At 38.0% G+C, this 15,992-nt stretch overlaps 1 protein-coding gene across 5 annotated transcripts in view; it reads right to left on the bottom strand.

Moving 5' to 3' along the window:
* Positions 1-14,161, bottom strand: part of LOC104606527 (phosphatidate cytidylyltransferase 1) — a 35,910-nt gene extending 21,749 nt beyond the window's left edge. The window contains exons 1-6 of one of the 5 annotated variants that reach the window (XM_010271781.2): positions 13,952-14,161; positions 12,584-12,643; positions 11,708-11,826; positions 7,809-8,062; positions 7,480-7,631; positions 7,027-7,168 (exon numbers count right to left, since the gene is read on the bottom strand). In XM_010271781.2, coding sequence (XP_010270083.1) covers positions 7,027-7,168; positions 7,480-7,631; positions 7,809-8,062; positions 11,708-11,782 — 623 coding nt within the window. In that variant the 5' untranslated portion in view covers positions 11,783-11,826; positions 12,584-12,643; positions 13,952-14,161. Of the gene's footprint in view, positions 1-7,026; positions 7,169-7,479; positions 7,632-7,808; positions 8,063-11,707; positions 11,827-12,583; positions 12,644-13,113; positions 13,651-13,951 lie in introns of those variants that run through there. The other 4 variants (XM_010271778.3, XM_010271780.3, XM_010271782.2 and 1 more) reach the window with 4 other exon arrangements.
* Positions 14,162-15,992: the final 1,831 nt, after the last annotated feature.

The raw sequence follows: 15,992 nt of genomic DNA on the forward strand, positions 1-15,992 counted from the left end.
GGACGGCAATTCTGAATAGGATCCCCAGCATCAACAAGCTCATTTTGCATGGTATGGCGCTGCAAAGTAGTTGCTATTTTTGCTTGGATCAGGAGAAGACAACCAGGCATTTAGTGCTCCCACCGTTCTTATGTTGGCCAAGTGAGGATTCACTTCTGGAATACATTTGGCTTTCTCTGGGTTATCCCATGGACATCTATGTGTTTCATCCTGGAGGGTTAAGGGTGGTAGACAAGAGGTGAAATTCTTTAAACTTAGTTCCCTTGTCTGTAGCCATATGCTGGGCTATCTGAAAAACAAGAAACTCCCACATCTTGTTAAGGCAAGTCTCACTCTTGCCCCTGTGAGACCTTAATCAGCAAGATCAAGTGGTAGCTTCAGAAGTGGACGGTTGCCTTGCATTTTTCTGATGGCACCTCAACCAATCAGTTCAGGGTTTTTTTGTCTATCGTGTATAGAAGTGCACATATATCATTCCAATTTTATTGGATGTCTGTTCCATGGTAATGCAAATCATTTTTCATCTACTCCAACAAACAAACCCACCCTTGGACTGCAACACGCTCAGGATATCTATTTAGAGGGTCAGAACTCATTACTGTTGTTCCACGCAGAGTCACCGATTAGGGGGCAACCTTTAATGGTAGCTTCGGCTGCATTTGTTAACACAGATTTGATTGAACCTAGACAACTTCCAAAGATCAATCAGTCAGGGAGACCAGGCCTAGATTCGATGCCCCCGCCAGCACCTTTTGCTCCTGTTCCCACTCTTCCGGTTCCCTTTGCTTCAGGTACATCTGTGGATTTGTTTTCTGGTACTAACAAGGGTCCTATGCCTGAAACAGGTACTTCGGCTTCTCAACCAGAAGGAATGGCCAAGGGAAGGGAAAGTGGGACTGCGGTTAAGGGTGGTGGAGAAGAGGAGGGGGAGTTTTTATTGAAAAGGAAAAAGGAAGAAGAATTAGAGAGAATTTGGGAGTGTATTTGTGCTCTCTTGGAGGATTATAAAGAGGAAGAAGAGCAAATGGAGGTTACCCCTACAAAATTGGAACAGAAGAAGGAAAATAGAGAGTGTCTTAGAAGTGCTAGGGTAGATAAAAATAGGAAAAAAAAGGAAAAGATCAAAGGTGGAGAGACTAATCTCAGTTATTGAAGGTGATATTGAATTCAGTGGTCAAGGGGAAATAAGGAAGGGCCCTAAGTAAGGGTGGGTGGGTGGGTTCTACTCTTTCCTAATGAAAATCATAAGCTGAAATTGAGGGGTTTAGAAAGTGCAAGGAAGAGAAGACTAATAAAGGAGATGCTTTGAAGAGAAAGGCCTGACATTGTAATGCTACAAGAGACTAAATTAGAAGGGATGGACAGAAGATGGACTAGAAGTGTTCGGAAGACAAGAGGGATTAGTTGGGTTTCAACTCCCTCTTGGGGAGCTTCAGGGGGTATAATCACCTTGTGGAAAGAAGATGTTGTAGAAGCAATTGAAGAATTAGTAGGTAACTTCTCTGTGTCTCTGAAATTCAAAATGGTGGAGGGTGATTTTACTTGGTTTCTAACCAATGTGTATGGGCCCAATAATTACAGAGAGAGGAATGAATTGTGGGAGGAGTTGTGTGGTATTCAAGGTTTATGGGAAGGTCCTTGGTGCTTAGGTGGAGATTTTAATGTAATTCGGTTCACAACTGAGTCGAATAACCCCCATCAATCAATCACGACTAATATGAGGAAATTCAATGAATTTACCAACTCTTGTGAGCTGAAGGAGATTCCTCTTTTGCAAGCCAATTTTACCTGGTCCAACTTTCAGGAAAATCCAACTTGTTCGAAGTTAGATAGATTCTTGTTCAATGAAGCCTGGGAGAATCATGGGAGGGGCTTGATGGCTAAAGAGTTACCTAGAGTTACTCCGAATCATTGCCCTATGCAGTTAGGAGAGGAACCCTTAGATTCTGGACCTAGACCCTTCAGATTTGAGAATATGTGGTTGTCTCACCCAGACTTTATAAAAAACGTTGAGAGTTGGTGGAGTGAAGAGCTAAGAGGGGTGAAGTGGAAAGGAGTTAGATTTCATAAAAAACTAAGAAATTTGAGGACAAAATTAAAAGCCTGGAACAAGGACCATTTTGGGAGAATAGAAGATTTAAAATCTTCCTTGTTGACTCAGATTGAAAAATTGGATAAGAAGGAATCCCAAAGGACTATGAATGCACAAGTTCTTGAGATGGAGATTATAAAAGGAATTAGAAGAGGTCTTGTTGCGAGAAGAGATATCATGGAGGCAAAAATCAAGGGTTAAATGGATCAAGGAAGGAGATGGGAACACAAAATTTTTTCATGCGATGGCCAATGGGAGGAGGCGGAAAAACTTTGTAGCACAACTTGAGATTGATGGAGAGAAAATCTCCTCTCAAGAAGAGATAGCCAGATGCTTTGTAGATCATTTCAAGTCAATTTTGAGAAGACCTCTTGATTGCAGGGTGGAAATGAATGGTCTAGATTAGTTAAGTCTTTTTGAGAGGGAGAGGGGATGGTTGGAAAGAAACTTTGATGAGGAGGAGATCAGACAAGCAGTTTTCTTAATGGATAGATTTAAGGCTCCTAGGACCAGATGGATTTACGATGGCCTTTTATCAAGATTGTTGGGACATAGTTAAAAATGATTTATTTGAGGTCTTCAAGGAGTTTGAGGATAATGTCGTTGCTAGCCCTGGAGTTGATGCTACTTTTGTAGCCCTTGTTCCCAAGAAGTTTGTCGCTAAGCATCCTAAGGATTTCAGACCAATTAGCTTGGTGACTAGTGTTTACAAAATTTTGGCGAAGGTCTTATCCTTGAGGATCAAAGTGGTACTCCCCTCTCTAATTAGTCAAGCTCAAGGTGCTTTTGTACAAGGCAGACAAATAGTAGATCAGATTTTGATAGCTAATGAATGTGTGGAGATGAAGAGATCAGGTAAAAAAGGCTTTGTCTGCAAATTGGATCTTGAAAAAGCCTACGATTTGGTGGACTAAAGTTTCCTCTTAGAGGTGCTAAGTAAGTGAGGGTTTGGGGAAAGATGGTGCAAGTGGATTAAAGGTTGTCTCACTTCTTGCCATTATTCCATCATTGTCAATGGAGTAGTTAAGGACTTCTTCCCAGCATGTAAGGGCCTAAGACAAGGTGATTCACTCTCCCCCTTTCTATTCACTTCACTCTTGTTGCTGATGTGTTAAGTAGATTGATATCAAAAGCAGATAGGGAGAGGATAGTGAGTGGTTGGAGAATAGGAAGAAATAGTGTTCTCATTACTCACCTTCAGTTTGTAGATGATACTATAATCTTTTGTGAAGGTAGTGATTTGAGGAATGTTAGGAACCTTAAGAACTTAATCTATTGCAAATTGCTTAGAGTGCTCCACCTCGTCCTAGCCCTTAACTTATCTAGGTCTTCCCCTAGGAGCTAACCCAAAGGAGAGCCGCTTTTGGAACCCCGTTGTGGAAAACTTTGGAAAGAAGTTGGCAAGCTGGAAAAAGAATTATAACTCTGTGGGGGGTAGTGTGACTTTGATCAAATCCACACTTGTTAATTTGCCGGTTTACTTTTTGTCTATCTTTAAGATTCCTATCAGGGAAGCTAAGAAGATAGAGAAGATGATGAGGGATTTCTTGTGGGAGTCGGGGCAAGAAAATAAGGATCATTTGATTAGGTGGGAGATAGTTAGTCAAAGTAAGGAGGAAGGAGGATTAGGATTAGGGAATCTTGCTTGTAAGAATGTAGCTCTTCTAGGTAAGTGGTTGTGGAGATGGACTTTAGAGAGGGAGAGCTTATGGCGTGCAATGGTAGCGAGTATCCATGGCTGTTCCAGAAATGGTTGGGATGTAGGGGTATCTAGGCAGGCAACTCTTGCAACACCTTGGAAGGCAATTCATGGCATCCTCCCCCAGTTCCTCCACTTTGTAAGGTATGATGCTTGCTCTGGGACTCATGTTCTTTTCTAGGAAGACACTTGGGTGGGAAATTTACCTCTTAAGGATTTGTTCCCCTCTCTTCTCCATTTCCCTTTATAAAAAAGAACATGTGTCTTCCTTTCTTTTGTCCCTGTATACCCCTTTTCTCCAAATTGGGACCTTGGCTTCCATAGAGGGTTGAGGGATGAGGAATCCTTATCAGCTTCTGAGCTCTTATTGTTACTTGATTCTGTTTGTTTGGACCCACTCAAATTTGATGGGAGGATTTGGACTTTGACTCCAAAAGGGTCGTTTACTTGTGCATCTTTCCTTAAATCCCTTTGCTCTAGTTCCTCTCCTTGGGCTTTCCTAGTTAAGGAAGCTTGGTCTAGGCCTATTCCCCCAAAAATAGTTGTGTTTTGTTGGGAAGTTTACTACGGTAAAATCAATACAATGAATAACCTGCAGAAGAAAAGACATTTCTTGTGTTTATCCCCTAACTAGTGTATTTTGTGCGAAGCGCAGATTGAGGGCAGTTACCACTTATTGATTTCTTGTCCTTTTGTTGCAGCTATTTGGAACTGGGTTTTTGATTTGTTTGAGTGCAGGTGGAACTTGCTAGCTGAGGTAAATTTGTTATTTTCCCCATCTACCTTTGTGTGGACCACAAGAAGAGGGAGAATTATGTTGAAGTGTATAAGAGCAGCTCTCCTTTGAACTATTTGGGAAGAAAGAAATTCCAGAATTTTTCAGGAGAAGAAAGAAGCATTCTTGAGATCAAGTAGTGTATTCTTACAAGGACTATTTTGTGGCTGAAATCCTTAAAGCTCTTTGATAATTACTCCTTTGATGATTTAATGAGGAATTGGTCTGCAGTTGCCCTCACTTCCTCCAGGAAGCCTAGAGTTCAAGTAACTTGGACTCCACCGATGGAGGGTTTTGTTAAGCTGAACTTTGACAGAAGTAGTCAGGGTAACGCAGGACCGTCTGGGATTGGTGGTGTACTAAGAAATGAGAACAGCAACATCATTGTCCTTTTTTCGGGACTGGTGGGAATAGGAGGAGACTCTGTGAGGGCTGAACTCCTAGCTGCGGCACAGGGGATACAGATTGCTTATCAACTTGGAGTGCAGAACTTAATAATTGAAGGAGATTCCAAGGTGGTAGTAGGATGGTTGGCTGACCCGGGTACTGTCACTTGGGAGTTTAAGGATATCTTAAAAAAGGTCAAATGGCTATTGAGGGACACAACAGTTAGATTTCAGTGGTTGGGTAGATCGGCTAATGCCTTGGCTGATTATCTTGCTAAACAAGGGGCTACTCAGGTCTCCTTGTATTGGGCTTTTCTTTGTCCTTTGTTATGTTTATTAACTAAAGGGTTGATGGTTTCCTCCATCTCCCCTCCAGGGGAGGTAGCATCTCGTGCCTCTCCCTAAAATGTACTATCTTTGGCTATGAATTAATAAATCTTACAATTCACTGATAAAAAAAATCATTTTTCACCTTTCCAAAAAATCAGTTAACCAGCGGGTCAGATTGTTCAGCCCAAACGAACCGTCAAATAACCAGGACCCATAAAAGCTCACTGGGTCACCAGTTCAACTGTCTAAGTTGGTCTAAGTCAACACTGATTAGGAGTCAATTCTAGGCAGCTTCCTAGTTGGAATAACAGTGCATCCTTTGTGGAATCTAATGTCATTCTCATTCATTCATGGATAGCAAGCTGTCTCCTTGCTTTTTCATCTCTATTCTTCATCATTAATCACCCAAATTAACTCCACTACCAATTTGAAAGTTGTAGGACCCCCCATACCATCACTATAATCCTGATTGTACCCTAATTCTCATCCTGTTATTGCTAAATTTTCATAGCGTATTCTGATTTTGTTGTACTTATTTAAAAACCTTTTGATTCTAGAGCATCTCTTCTTGGTCATAATTTTTTGCATTTGATCCTTTTTTTTAGTTTCATCAATCAACACTAAGGATCCATTTGGTTCATAGTCAGAATCAGAATGGTCTATTCCCATGGTCTGTTTGGTTCAGACAGGAACAGGAATGGAAATTGGAATCAGCTGGAATGGGATTTCATTCCCAAGGAAGGGGGAAGGAATGGCCATTCCCTAAAATGGGGGAATGCCATTCCACCAGGAATGGGAATGGTATTCCAATTCCGCCCAACCAAGCCATTGGAATTTCCAAACCCCTATTCCCATGAACCAAACAGGCCCTTAACTATGTCCAACATTCATGTCCTTAATTATGCCCAAGTACCTATTTGGCACTCCTTTGTTTCCTAAAACCACCATATTATCTCCCAAGGGACTCTTATCATATGCTTCCATATCAATGAATACCACATGAAGGTCTCTCTTCTATAAAAAATTATCAATCATAACAGAAAAAACCATGGTTAAATTCCTCGGTATAGAGAAAAATTCTTATATGTTCCTTTAAAGTTTTCACACTTTATTTTCACTACATGCACATAGGGCTCAAATTCAATTTCTCAAACACAAAAAAGCACAATATAGAGTTTAATATGAACCCTATTGTAATTCATGGAATGACAAGAACTAACAGCAGGACAAAAATGTACAGGTTACTCATTTGTAAATCATATAATGCATCACTATTTCTCATTGCTGTGAAATGTGTGATAGTGATGCACTATAGGGATGTAATATTGTGTAATATTAATATATAAAATAACCCATATGAGTACATTGCATTATATTATACCGACAATCATATAAATTCTATTGCAATTCATGATCTGACAGGAATTATAAACAATTCATATTAAGCTGTATATTGTTCTGTTTAGTTGTTTAATAGCAATATATTATACCATATCAACATGGCTACACAAACAAGTGTAAAGTGAAAGGGTCAAGGAACAAGTAAGCCCCTTACGACAAATTAATAAGATGCAAAGTGTGACAGCTTACAGCTAATGTGATGCTACAATGACTACTCATAAAAATGGCGTTTATTAATATGAAATTTGAAATTTTGAAGGTTCATGAGAAAATTTTCACAAACATCACCAAGTAAAATATTTCTTATAATTATCACAAGATACCATCATTGAAGTCATCTTACCAGAAAATTCCTTCAAAAATATTTGCTACAGTGAAGGAAGACTGTGTAAACACCACAATTAGAATCATATGTGTCCATGCATACTGCCCAAATTGATACTTGTACATCTTCTTCTTTAAAGTAAGAATAAACCACATAAAACCTGAACTCAACATAGATAAATAACCATAACTTTAGTGAACATATAGTGCTAATGAAATGTAAACGCGGGGGTGCTATTATCATCTAAATTGCAAAAGAACAGCACAGAATAACACAAACAGAAGAAGGATTAAAACACAAACAAAAATAAGTTCTGATTCCTAAAAGGTCATAAAAACATGATCAGAACAATAAACATGATGCTACAATGATTTTTTTTCCAAATCTGAAGTGCAACGAAATAAGAAGGAATGCCTACAATCTAGATTCCGGTGCTTATATATGAGTATATCATAGTAAAATGTAACAAACCTGCAATGTATAAGAAATAACAAATAACCATCTGATATTTGATAAGGCCACTGACAAGCTGATACAAAAATTTATCTGAAGTTACAGTGTTGACAAGCTGCTGGCTGAGTATGCGGCCATAAACAAACAGCACTGCTGTGAAGAAAAAATGCCTGAGGACAAATATGAATTATGAATAGAAGAAGAATGTAATAGATGAAAGTTAAATATATCAAAATGGTATTATCAAACAAAAGATTTTGGTTTCAGTAGTGAAGCACTGTCTAGGGCTTTCAATAGAACATTAAGGAATGGCAGACTACATGATGCCAAAAAAGACAACTCCTTACCAGTTTAAAAGCCTGAATCCTGGGAGATGCCTATCTTCATGAGCTCGTCTGAGTAGGTTGAACAACTCCCTTGCCATAAAAATTTGGATAACCACAACCATGGCCCAGATATAGAGATGACCCATATAGATAATAAATGCAAATCCCCCAATCATCCAAACAGATGAATATGCACGAATCAACATGGACTTGTATTTGTTTCGGTCATCAATGAGTAAATGACTTCCATTTGGCTTGGTTGCCTCAGGAGGAACCTGGCATTAAAGAACAACTATTAAGCTCCCAGCTCTTTCAATGCGGACCTTTATAATTTCAAGAAGCAGCATATCCATTAGATCTTTTATCCCCCCCCCAACACACACACCAGAGGGTCCATGTAAGGGTTTTTCTACAAAGAAAAAGGCATGGATTCCTACAGTCCTACTTATAGATGTGACTTCATACTAAATTATACCATGTTTATTCTTCATTTCTTAAAACTTCTGTCCAAGAGCCTCTTGCAAATGGCAAAGGAAAATTTATTTTACCATTTTATTACAAAAGCAGACAAAGAGACCCTTTGGAAAATTGTTGTATTCTGCTGGTAAGTCTACTATGGGAAAATCAATACTTTGGAAAACTTGCAGAAAAAGAGACCCTTTCTTTGTCTTTCCCCCAACTGGTGTTCCTTGTGTAAGGCCCAGAATGAGGACTGAGGACTTTTTCCATTTGCTGATCTCCTGCTCCTTTGCTACAGCCTTATGGAGTTGGAGCCATAGTTTATTTGGAGGTAGGTGGTCTCCGCCATCTGATGTGAGTTTGTTATTTAACCCATCTATTTTTGTATGGCACACTAGAAGAGGCAAGTTCACGTGGAAATGTATCAGGGCAGCCACCTTATGGACTCTCTGGGAGGAAAGGAATGCAAGAGTCTTCTTAGAGAAGGAAAGAAGCTTGGATGAAGTTTAGAATGGGATCCGCCTCCAGAAGGTGTCATCAAGTTAAATTTTGATGGGAGAAGCCAAAGTAACCCTGGGCCTTTAGGTATAGGGGGTGCCTTGAGGAATAAAGATAGCAACATCATCTCCTTATTCTCAGGACCAGTGGGAGTGGGGGACTCTACAAGGGCAGAAATACTAGCTGCTGTACAAGGAATTCAGATCGCTACCCAGCTTGGGGTGGAATATCTCCTAGTTGAAGGGGGACTCTCAGGTGGTAACAAGGTGGCTTCTAAACCCGGATGCTACCATTTGGGGCTACAAAAACCTCATCAAAAAAGTAAAGTGGTTAATCAGTAATATGAGAGTTGAAGTAAAATGGGTAAGCAGGTCAGCCAATACTATGGCTGATTCTTTGGCCAAACAGGGGGTTTCCAGGGAGGATCCTTTTTGTGCTACATTGTAACTTGTTCTAGTATATTGGAAAGTTGTACTTAACTAGCTTGGAGAGGTTGCATCTCGTGCCTCTCCTTGGGGACATTGTACTATTTATCATTGCTGATTAATAAATTTCTTTCAATTATCAAAAAAAAGTATTACAGTGTACCTTATTAATGTACAGTAAATATATAGTATTATAGTTATAGTGAATCAGAACACACTTATAGCACTTCACCAAGATTGAGGTGCAATGCAGTTAGTACAAAAATAGAAGATTAAGTATTACAGTGTATCTTATTGATGTACAGTGAATGTATAGTATTATAGTTATTTTAATTCTTTATGTGCTGTACTCAGAAAGGTGCTGATGTAATTTCATAATCACTAATAAGAGATATTTATTTCTCTTGGGACAGTCAAGAGATTAAACTACCCATTCTACTCAATAGTTCTAGTTTGTCTGATATGTTGCTAATTCAACATGACCTGTGCTCCTGTCAAGTGAAGTGTACACTTTTTACACCTTGATGCACTTCTGTACTAAAATGCAACATGTAAACCTAAGTTTGATGTCTTTGTTTTGTACAAAAGTGGATATTTTTTATGATGTGCTTGTTTTGTCATTCTTTCAGCATAATTTTAATGAATTTTGATGGTAGCTGTTCTCAGACTATTCTGTGGCTGATTTGGTAAGAAATTGGAAAGAGATAGCTTCCTCTGCCCTATGTAAGAGGACTTGTAGTCCTTCTTGGTCCCCTCCTCCCTCTGGGTTCATAAAACTGAATTTTGATGGTAGCTGCTTAAGGAACACGGGGCCTTCTGGGATTGGGGGAGTGTTCAGGAATGAGGATGGGGCTATCATTGCTATGTTCTCAGGCCCAATTGGAGAAGGAGATTCTCTTAGGGCTGAGATTCTTGCAGCCCAGGAAAGTATCCAAAGAGCAAGGGAGTTGAACATCAGATGTTTGGTCCTTGAAGGTGACTCGGAGGTGGTGATTACGTGGCTAAAGGAAGAAGACAGCGGTTTGTGGAGTTATAACAATGAGAAGGAAAAAAATTCAAATGGCTGAGTAGGAATATTGTGTTGCATTACAGCTGGGTAAAGAGGACTGATAATTCATCTGCTGATGGGTTAGCCAAGCAAGGGATGAATAGGGAATCTATCTTTTGGACTAACTTTTGACTTTCTTCAATTGTATTCTGTTGGTGGGGAGTTAAGACATTTTACCTCCCCTTTTGTACCTTAAGTTTCACATAGTTTAATATCATTAATAAAGTTTCTTGTTACTGATAAAAAAAATTATATTTGCATAATGTCAGACCAGGTATCAAACTATGCTTAGTTACCTATATGTGCCTGCAAAATATTTTTTGGAGTTTCACAATAAGTGTTGGGAGAGGGGAAAGAATACTAGCATATTCCTGTTTTACAGTGAACTAGCTTATTAAGTCTGTTTTATATTTTTAAGATGCCAGATTAGTTCATATACACTTTACTGTGTATATGCACATCCAAATTATTCTTTTCCCAAGCTCCAGAGGAATTATTGGAAAGAGAGGGAAAAAACTAGTGCAATATGTTTTTTAGCTCTCGTTCTTCTTCAGTTTTTCATTTATTTGGATCAATCTTCTTTAGTTTTTTATTCCTCATCTTCCTTGTATTCTCTTCTGCTTATCCTTTTTTTCCTTTTTGAGGATGGCAGCAAGCACCAAAGTAAGTTGCACTATTGTTCCACCATTGCCCATTTCCCCTCTAATTCTCTTTTAGTGAGGCAGCAACAGGTGCTAACAAAACAAACAGAAAAGGCTCCTCAGATGCTCATTCATTTAATAGACTAACTGTGCTAATAAGCCATTTTAGATACCATTCTTCTTTTACCTTAGGTTTTCTTTTCAACAACTATAATACAACTCTATTTGGGGAAATGGGATCATAAAAAGAAAACTGTAGCAAATTTACAAAAAAGAAAAGGACTGAGCCACAATAAGGTACTTAGAGGCAAAAGACAAAGGATAAAACAATAAAGAATCATTGAACACCAATCCATGTTATTCCTCATAACTTACTCTTGGAAACAGTATCAGCCAAATAATTAGCCTACTTTGGAATTTCATCGGAACAATCTGTTTCTTCTAGATGCTAAGGCCCTAACCCTTTGGTGTGGTCACACAAGGACCATGCACTATAAAAAACCACTAAACACCAAAAGAATGACAAGAGACTCTCCTTCAATCTCAACCTTCTAAGAACCTAAGGAATACTATACTGATTTTAGATTTCATTTGTGGTTTCTTAATTTTTTTTAAGTGCTAAACTTGTGTTTTAAATATGTCATGTTTGAATGTTTCAGTGAATTATGTGCTTCCTTAAACTTTGTACTGCAGGTGACAACAGACCCTGTTGCTTCAGCTATCCTTTACACTTTGTACATTGAACGTGCATAGTTAAATTATGATCTATAAATAAATGAACTAATAGAAAGAAAAAATTATATGATTCTGAAAATCAGATCCAGATAACAGTCCTTGGAAATCACCAACCTCATTTGAGCGTCTACGGTGTCGAACCCGTCCAGTAGGCGTTTGTGGGGCACTGCTACTAAGATCCTTTTGCATGACTACCACTTATTATGATTCCAAATATGCAGAAGAAAAAATACCTGAGAAATCAAAGTGTTGGTGTATTATTCAAAAAAGGGAAAAAAATATGCACCTCTTATATTATAAATTAAGGAAAAAATGAAATTGGAAAATTGGAAAAGAAGCATGAGAATGTTACTATAACATGGTTTAAAATATCCCTAAAATTTGCCAACACTCCTTGTAGAATTTCCCATTTTCTAAAATAACTTACCAATGGAATAACCATTAAATACATAATATTAAGGAAATTCTTGCAATACTTCTGCCAAATTATCCCATGAGTTCATATTATGAGAAATATGACAAAAATGATATACAAAAATCAAGAACTTACATGTCAATGTATACAATGATCAATTTATCCTTAATCTTGTCATTCTAATTTTCTTTGTTGTTTCTCTAGTATATTAGCTTGTTAGTATTAACCATATCTATATTATATATTAGCATTTTATATAACTCTACTGTGAGATTTTATTCCTCATAATTCTTCTATTAAACATAAAATTTTTACACCATTCTGAAATTTTCTGCAAAGTTTCTGACAAAATTCCTTGTTTATAATGGATCAAAAGTTCCCTCAAAATAGAGCAATAAAATACAATACTTTGCCTTTCTTGGGAAAAAAAAAAGTTACCTAGAAATAAAATTTGCAAGCCTCTTACTAAAAAAAATGATATTCTGCAAAAGGTTAATGATGGTAATGGTATATTGGTATTGATAAGTAAAGCAACTAGAGTGGCACAATAAAGAATTTATGCAATAGCTACATACCCGGGACACCAAGCTCAACAGGATCACCAGGCATTACCCAAAGCAAATATCAAAAGAGACCTATTACATTAAGAGAAGATGAGCATAAAGTAAGTATGGTTATTTTTCTCAGTCGATAGACTGCTTGCAATAAACTGAGTTACAAAGTAAAGTTAAATCGTTTTTAAGCCCATAGAATCCATTTCGTTTCTCCATTCAAAAACTGAAATCAATTAAACTCAATCGTCATCCCAACTTTCATCATTCAAAAATAGTTTATTTAAATTCCCAAATTTCAATCTGGAGTATAGATATCATCATAAAACCAAAACCTAGCAATTCCAAATACAATTGTAAGTACGTCAAATATAAAATAACAATGAATCCAAGAATGCAAGTAGGCGCAAACTCAAATCAACAGAACATGAATAGGATTTCTACCAAAGAAATTCCAAAATGAATCACATTTCCAAAGCATCAACTCTACAACAATTCAATAGTAGTTTATTTGAAAACAAGGAAAAAAAATTGACAACGCAAGTAAATCTTACTGACAAATCTGGACTAGAGAGAACCCCGTTGGGTGAAAACTGAAGCAGCAATCAAAACTAGATAAGACGAAATAGAAAGAAAGGGAGGGATCATCGTACAGGCAGAGGGAAGTATGAAACCTGTTTGAATTTCACTGGAAGTTTATATGGTGTGAGACTTGACGAACTGGAACCCTACGAAGCAAAGATGAAGGAAAGTCCGAAAGTATAAGGAATAAAGCGAGGGCCTTGTTATCACGGGTCTATTGGGAAAGAGTTATTCTGTTGGTTTTCTGCTCGTTACTCCTAAGCGAGATATCCCCAAGTTGGTATTCTCGGCAGAGGAGAGATACTGTGCTTCCGCCCAGACGAAGTGCTCGACGCAATTGCCCTGCGCCATCTGGATTCTGGACTCTTGAGGGCGTATTTGGAAAATCTAGACCATTGCAATGTGGGCAACCCCATCACTGCCAACGTGTTGATCAAGGGTTCCAGATAAAAACAAAGGAGCAACGCTAGCCCAACTGCCAGCTCCATACCACTGGCACTGATTTACCTGCTTTTTTTTTTCTTTTGTAAACCAATAAATAAAAGAAAATAATTGTAAAAAAATAAACAGTGTAAAAAAAAGACAGGGAGGAGGAAAGGGGGTTCGCCATGGAATCGTTGCAGTTGAATCAATGTTTGTTTTTTTTTTTTTGGCATTCTATTCTCTCAGAAATCACGACGACTCTTTTCTTGTAGGAGAAGCCGTAATCACGATACAGAGCTAAAATCATCAAATTATTCTCGAAGTTTTGAGCTTGATTTCAAAGCCACCGTCGCACTGTTCAGAAACAAAAATGAAAGGAAAACCTACCCCTCCTTCTTCTGCCACTCTCTCCACGTTTTCTATTGTGAGAAATCAATCCAGGTGAATCTCTCAGTCAGCGCATTGGCGCTTACAATGGGTACTAGTACTGTGCAGACGATCTCCACCAGAAATCTACCAACGTCCAATATCTGTGGAGATGGGTTTTGTGTTCTCTCTCTCTCTGATAAAATTGTTTTTTTCATTTGTTTTGGGGGTTTTTGTTAATTAAATGTTAATCGCTCTAAAGACGGAGGAGAACCGGTTCTCCAATGAACCGGTTCCATAAAGACCAGTGGTAAGCTTGGATTGGGTGGATCAGTCAGCTAGCCAGGCCCACTTCTCAAAAACAAAACGACAGCAATTGTCCATTTATGATGCCGACGCGATTGGTTCCGGGGAAGCCAAGCTACCACGTGGAGCATCCCAAGATTCTCCGGATGTCTTTTATTGCGTGCTTATCCAGCAAAGCATCATTAGAGTTTGGATTTAAGAAATTTTTTGTTTTTTTTTTTTGGTTTAGAAAACGTGAAGTTGATTAGTACAAGGGAAATGCGTGGCTGTTTGGAAAAAACAGCTCAGGCCGGTTTGAAGCTTTCATGTGCATGTGCATGTCATGTGCATGACACGTTAGCATGCGTGTGTGGGGTGAATATGTGATTTCAAATTTGCAATTAATATTCTTTTTAGTATAAGTAAGTGGGATAACGTATCATGAGGCTTTAAAACAGCCCATCTTGTTTTTTTTCCGGACAATAAGCAATCTCAGATTCAGGGGTGAGGCCAAGTTATTGGGTGGGGTCCTTGGCCAAGGACCCACAAACCTTTTTTAATTTAAGAATATGGTACTGGATTGGGGAAGAGACATTAATGCTTTGATCTCAACCCTGATTCCTGACCCAATTCGTCGATTTGTTGAAAACCCAATTAAGTTGGGGCTCATATTTTTGTAGGGTGGATTGAACCAATATAGTTCAATCTTAACCTAACCCAATGACAAATAAGGTTCTTATTTTGTAACTCTTGCTTTTTAGACTCAAGTTACGAAGAGTATAAATACAAATATATATATATATATATAATATAAGATTTTGTATTCTACATATTTGTAGTATTTATATTCCTTTCAAATGGAGCATTAACGCTATATTTGGTTTGAACGAAAGAGTAAGGAACGAAGGAAAAACTTCAAATCAATCTTTTTTTGGATTGGATTTGAGATAAACAGTTATTCTTATACTTATAGGCGCAATGTAGAATATTTTGACGGGCCTCCATTCTCTACTATCCCTCATCTTTTGACCTCTCAACTCAAATTAAAAATGGTAAGTATAAAAACCTTTAAACTTTTCCTATGTTTTGAATCTTTTGACCCTAAATTTTTCTATTGTTAAAGACTAACATGATGCATTATTTTTCAAAATAGAAAATTTACGCTTGAAGAAGTGTCATGAAACCTCTAATCATACAAATAAGATAAACACTATAAGGATGAATAGAACACTGACAGCTAAAGCACACCACCATTCAAATCCAGTTGAGCCAGCAAAAGCTCACGGTAAGAGTTCAGCCTGATATAGATTTAATTATCTTTGCTAACGGAGGTATGTTACCTGTTAAACAAAACAGAATCTGTTGTAACAACTTAGGCCACGTGGCCCCATTTGGCCAAGGCGGTTGTCCACTTGTAAATCTATAAATACTAGAGAATAGAATAATTTATCAGTTTTTCCCATTCTTCAATGTACATGGTATCAGATCATCACCAACTCTGACTTGTCTCTTTCTTCTTTCTTATGTGGTAATCTTTTTTTTTTTTTTATATTCAAACAGCTGCTCTGTTCTACAATGTATCAATGCCAGAAGAATATATTTCCAGTTCGATGCATGCAAACTCCACTATGGATATCAGTTCTGATCCAACAAATTCGCCATTTAACCTTCGTCCTTCAGACAATCCAGGGCTGGTTCTCATTTCTTGCCTTATCACCGGTGATAACTTCATCACTTGGCAACACGCGATGAAGAATGCCCTGCGAGCTAAAAAACA

This window comes from Nelumbo nucifera, chromosome 1 (assembly GCF_055504915.1).
Source record: "Nelumbo nucifera cultivar China Antique chromosome 1, China Antique-T2T, whole genome shotgun sequence".
Classification (NCBI taxonomy): domain Eukaryota; kingdom Viridiplantae; phylum Streptophyta; class Magnoliopsida; order Proteales; family Nelumbonaceae; genus Nelumbo; species Nelumbo nucifera.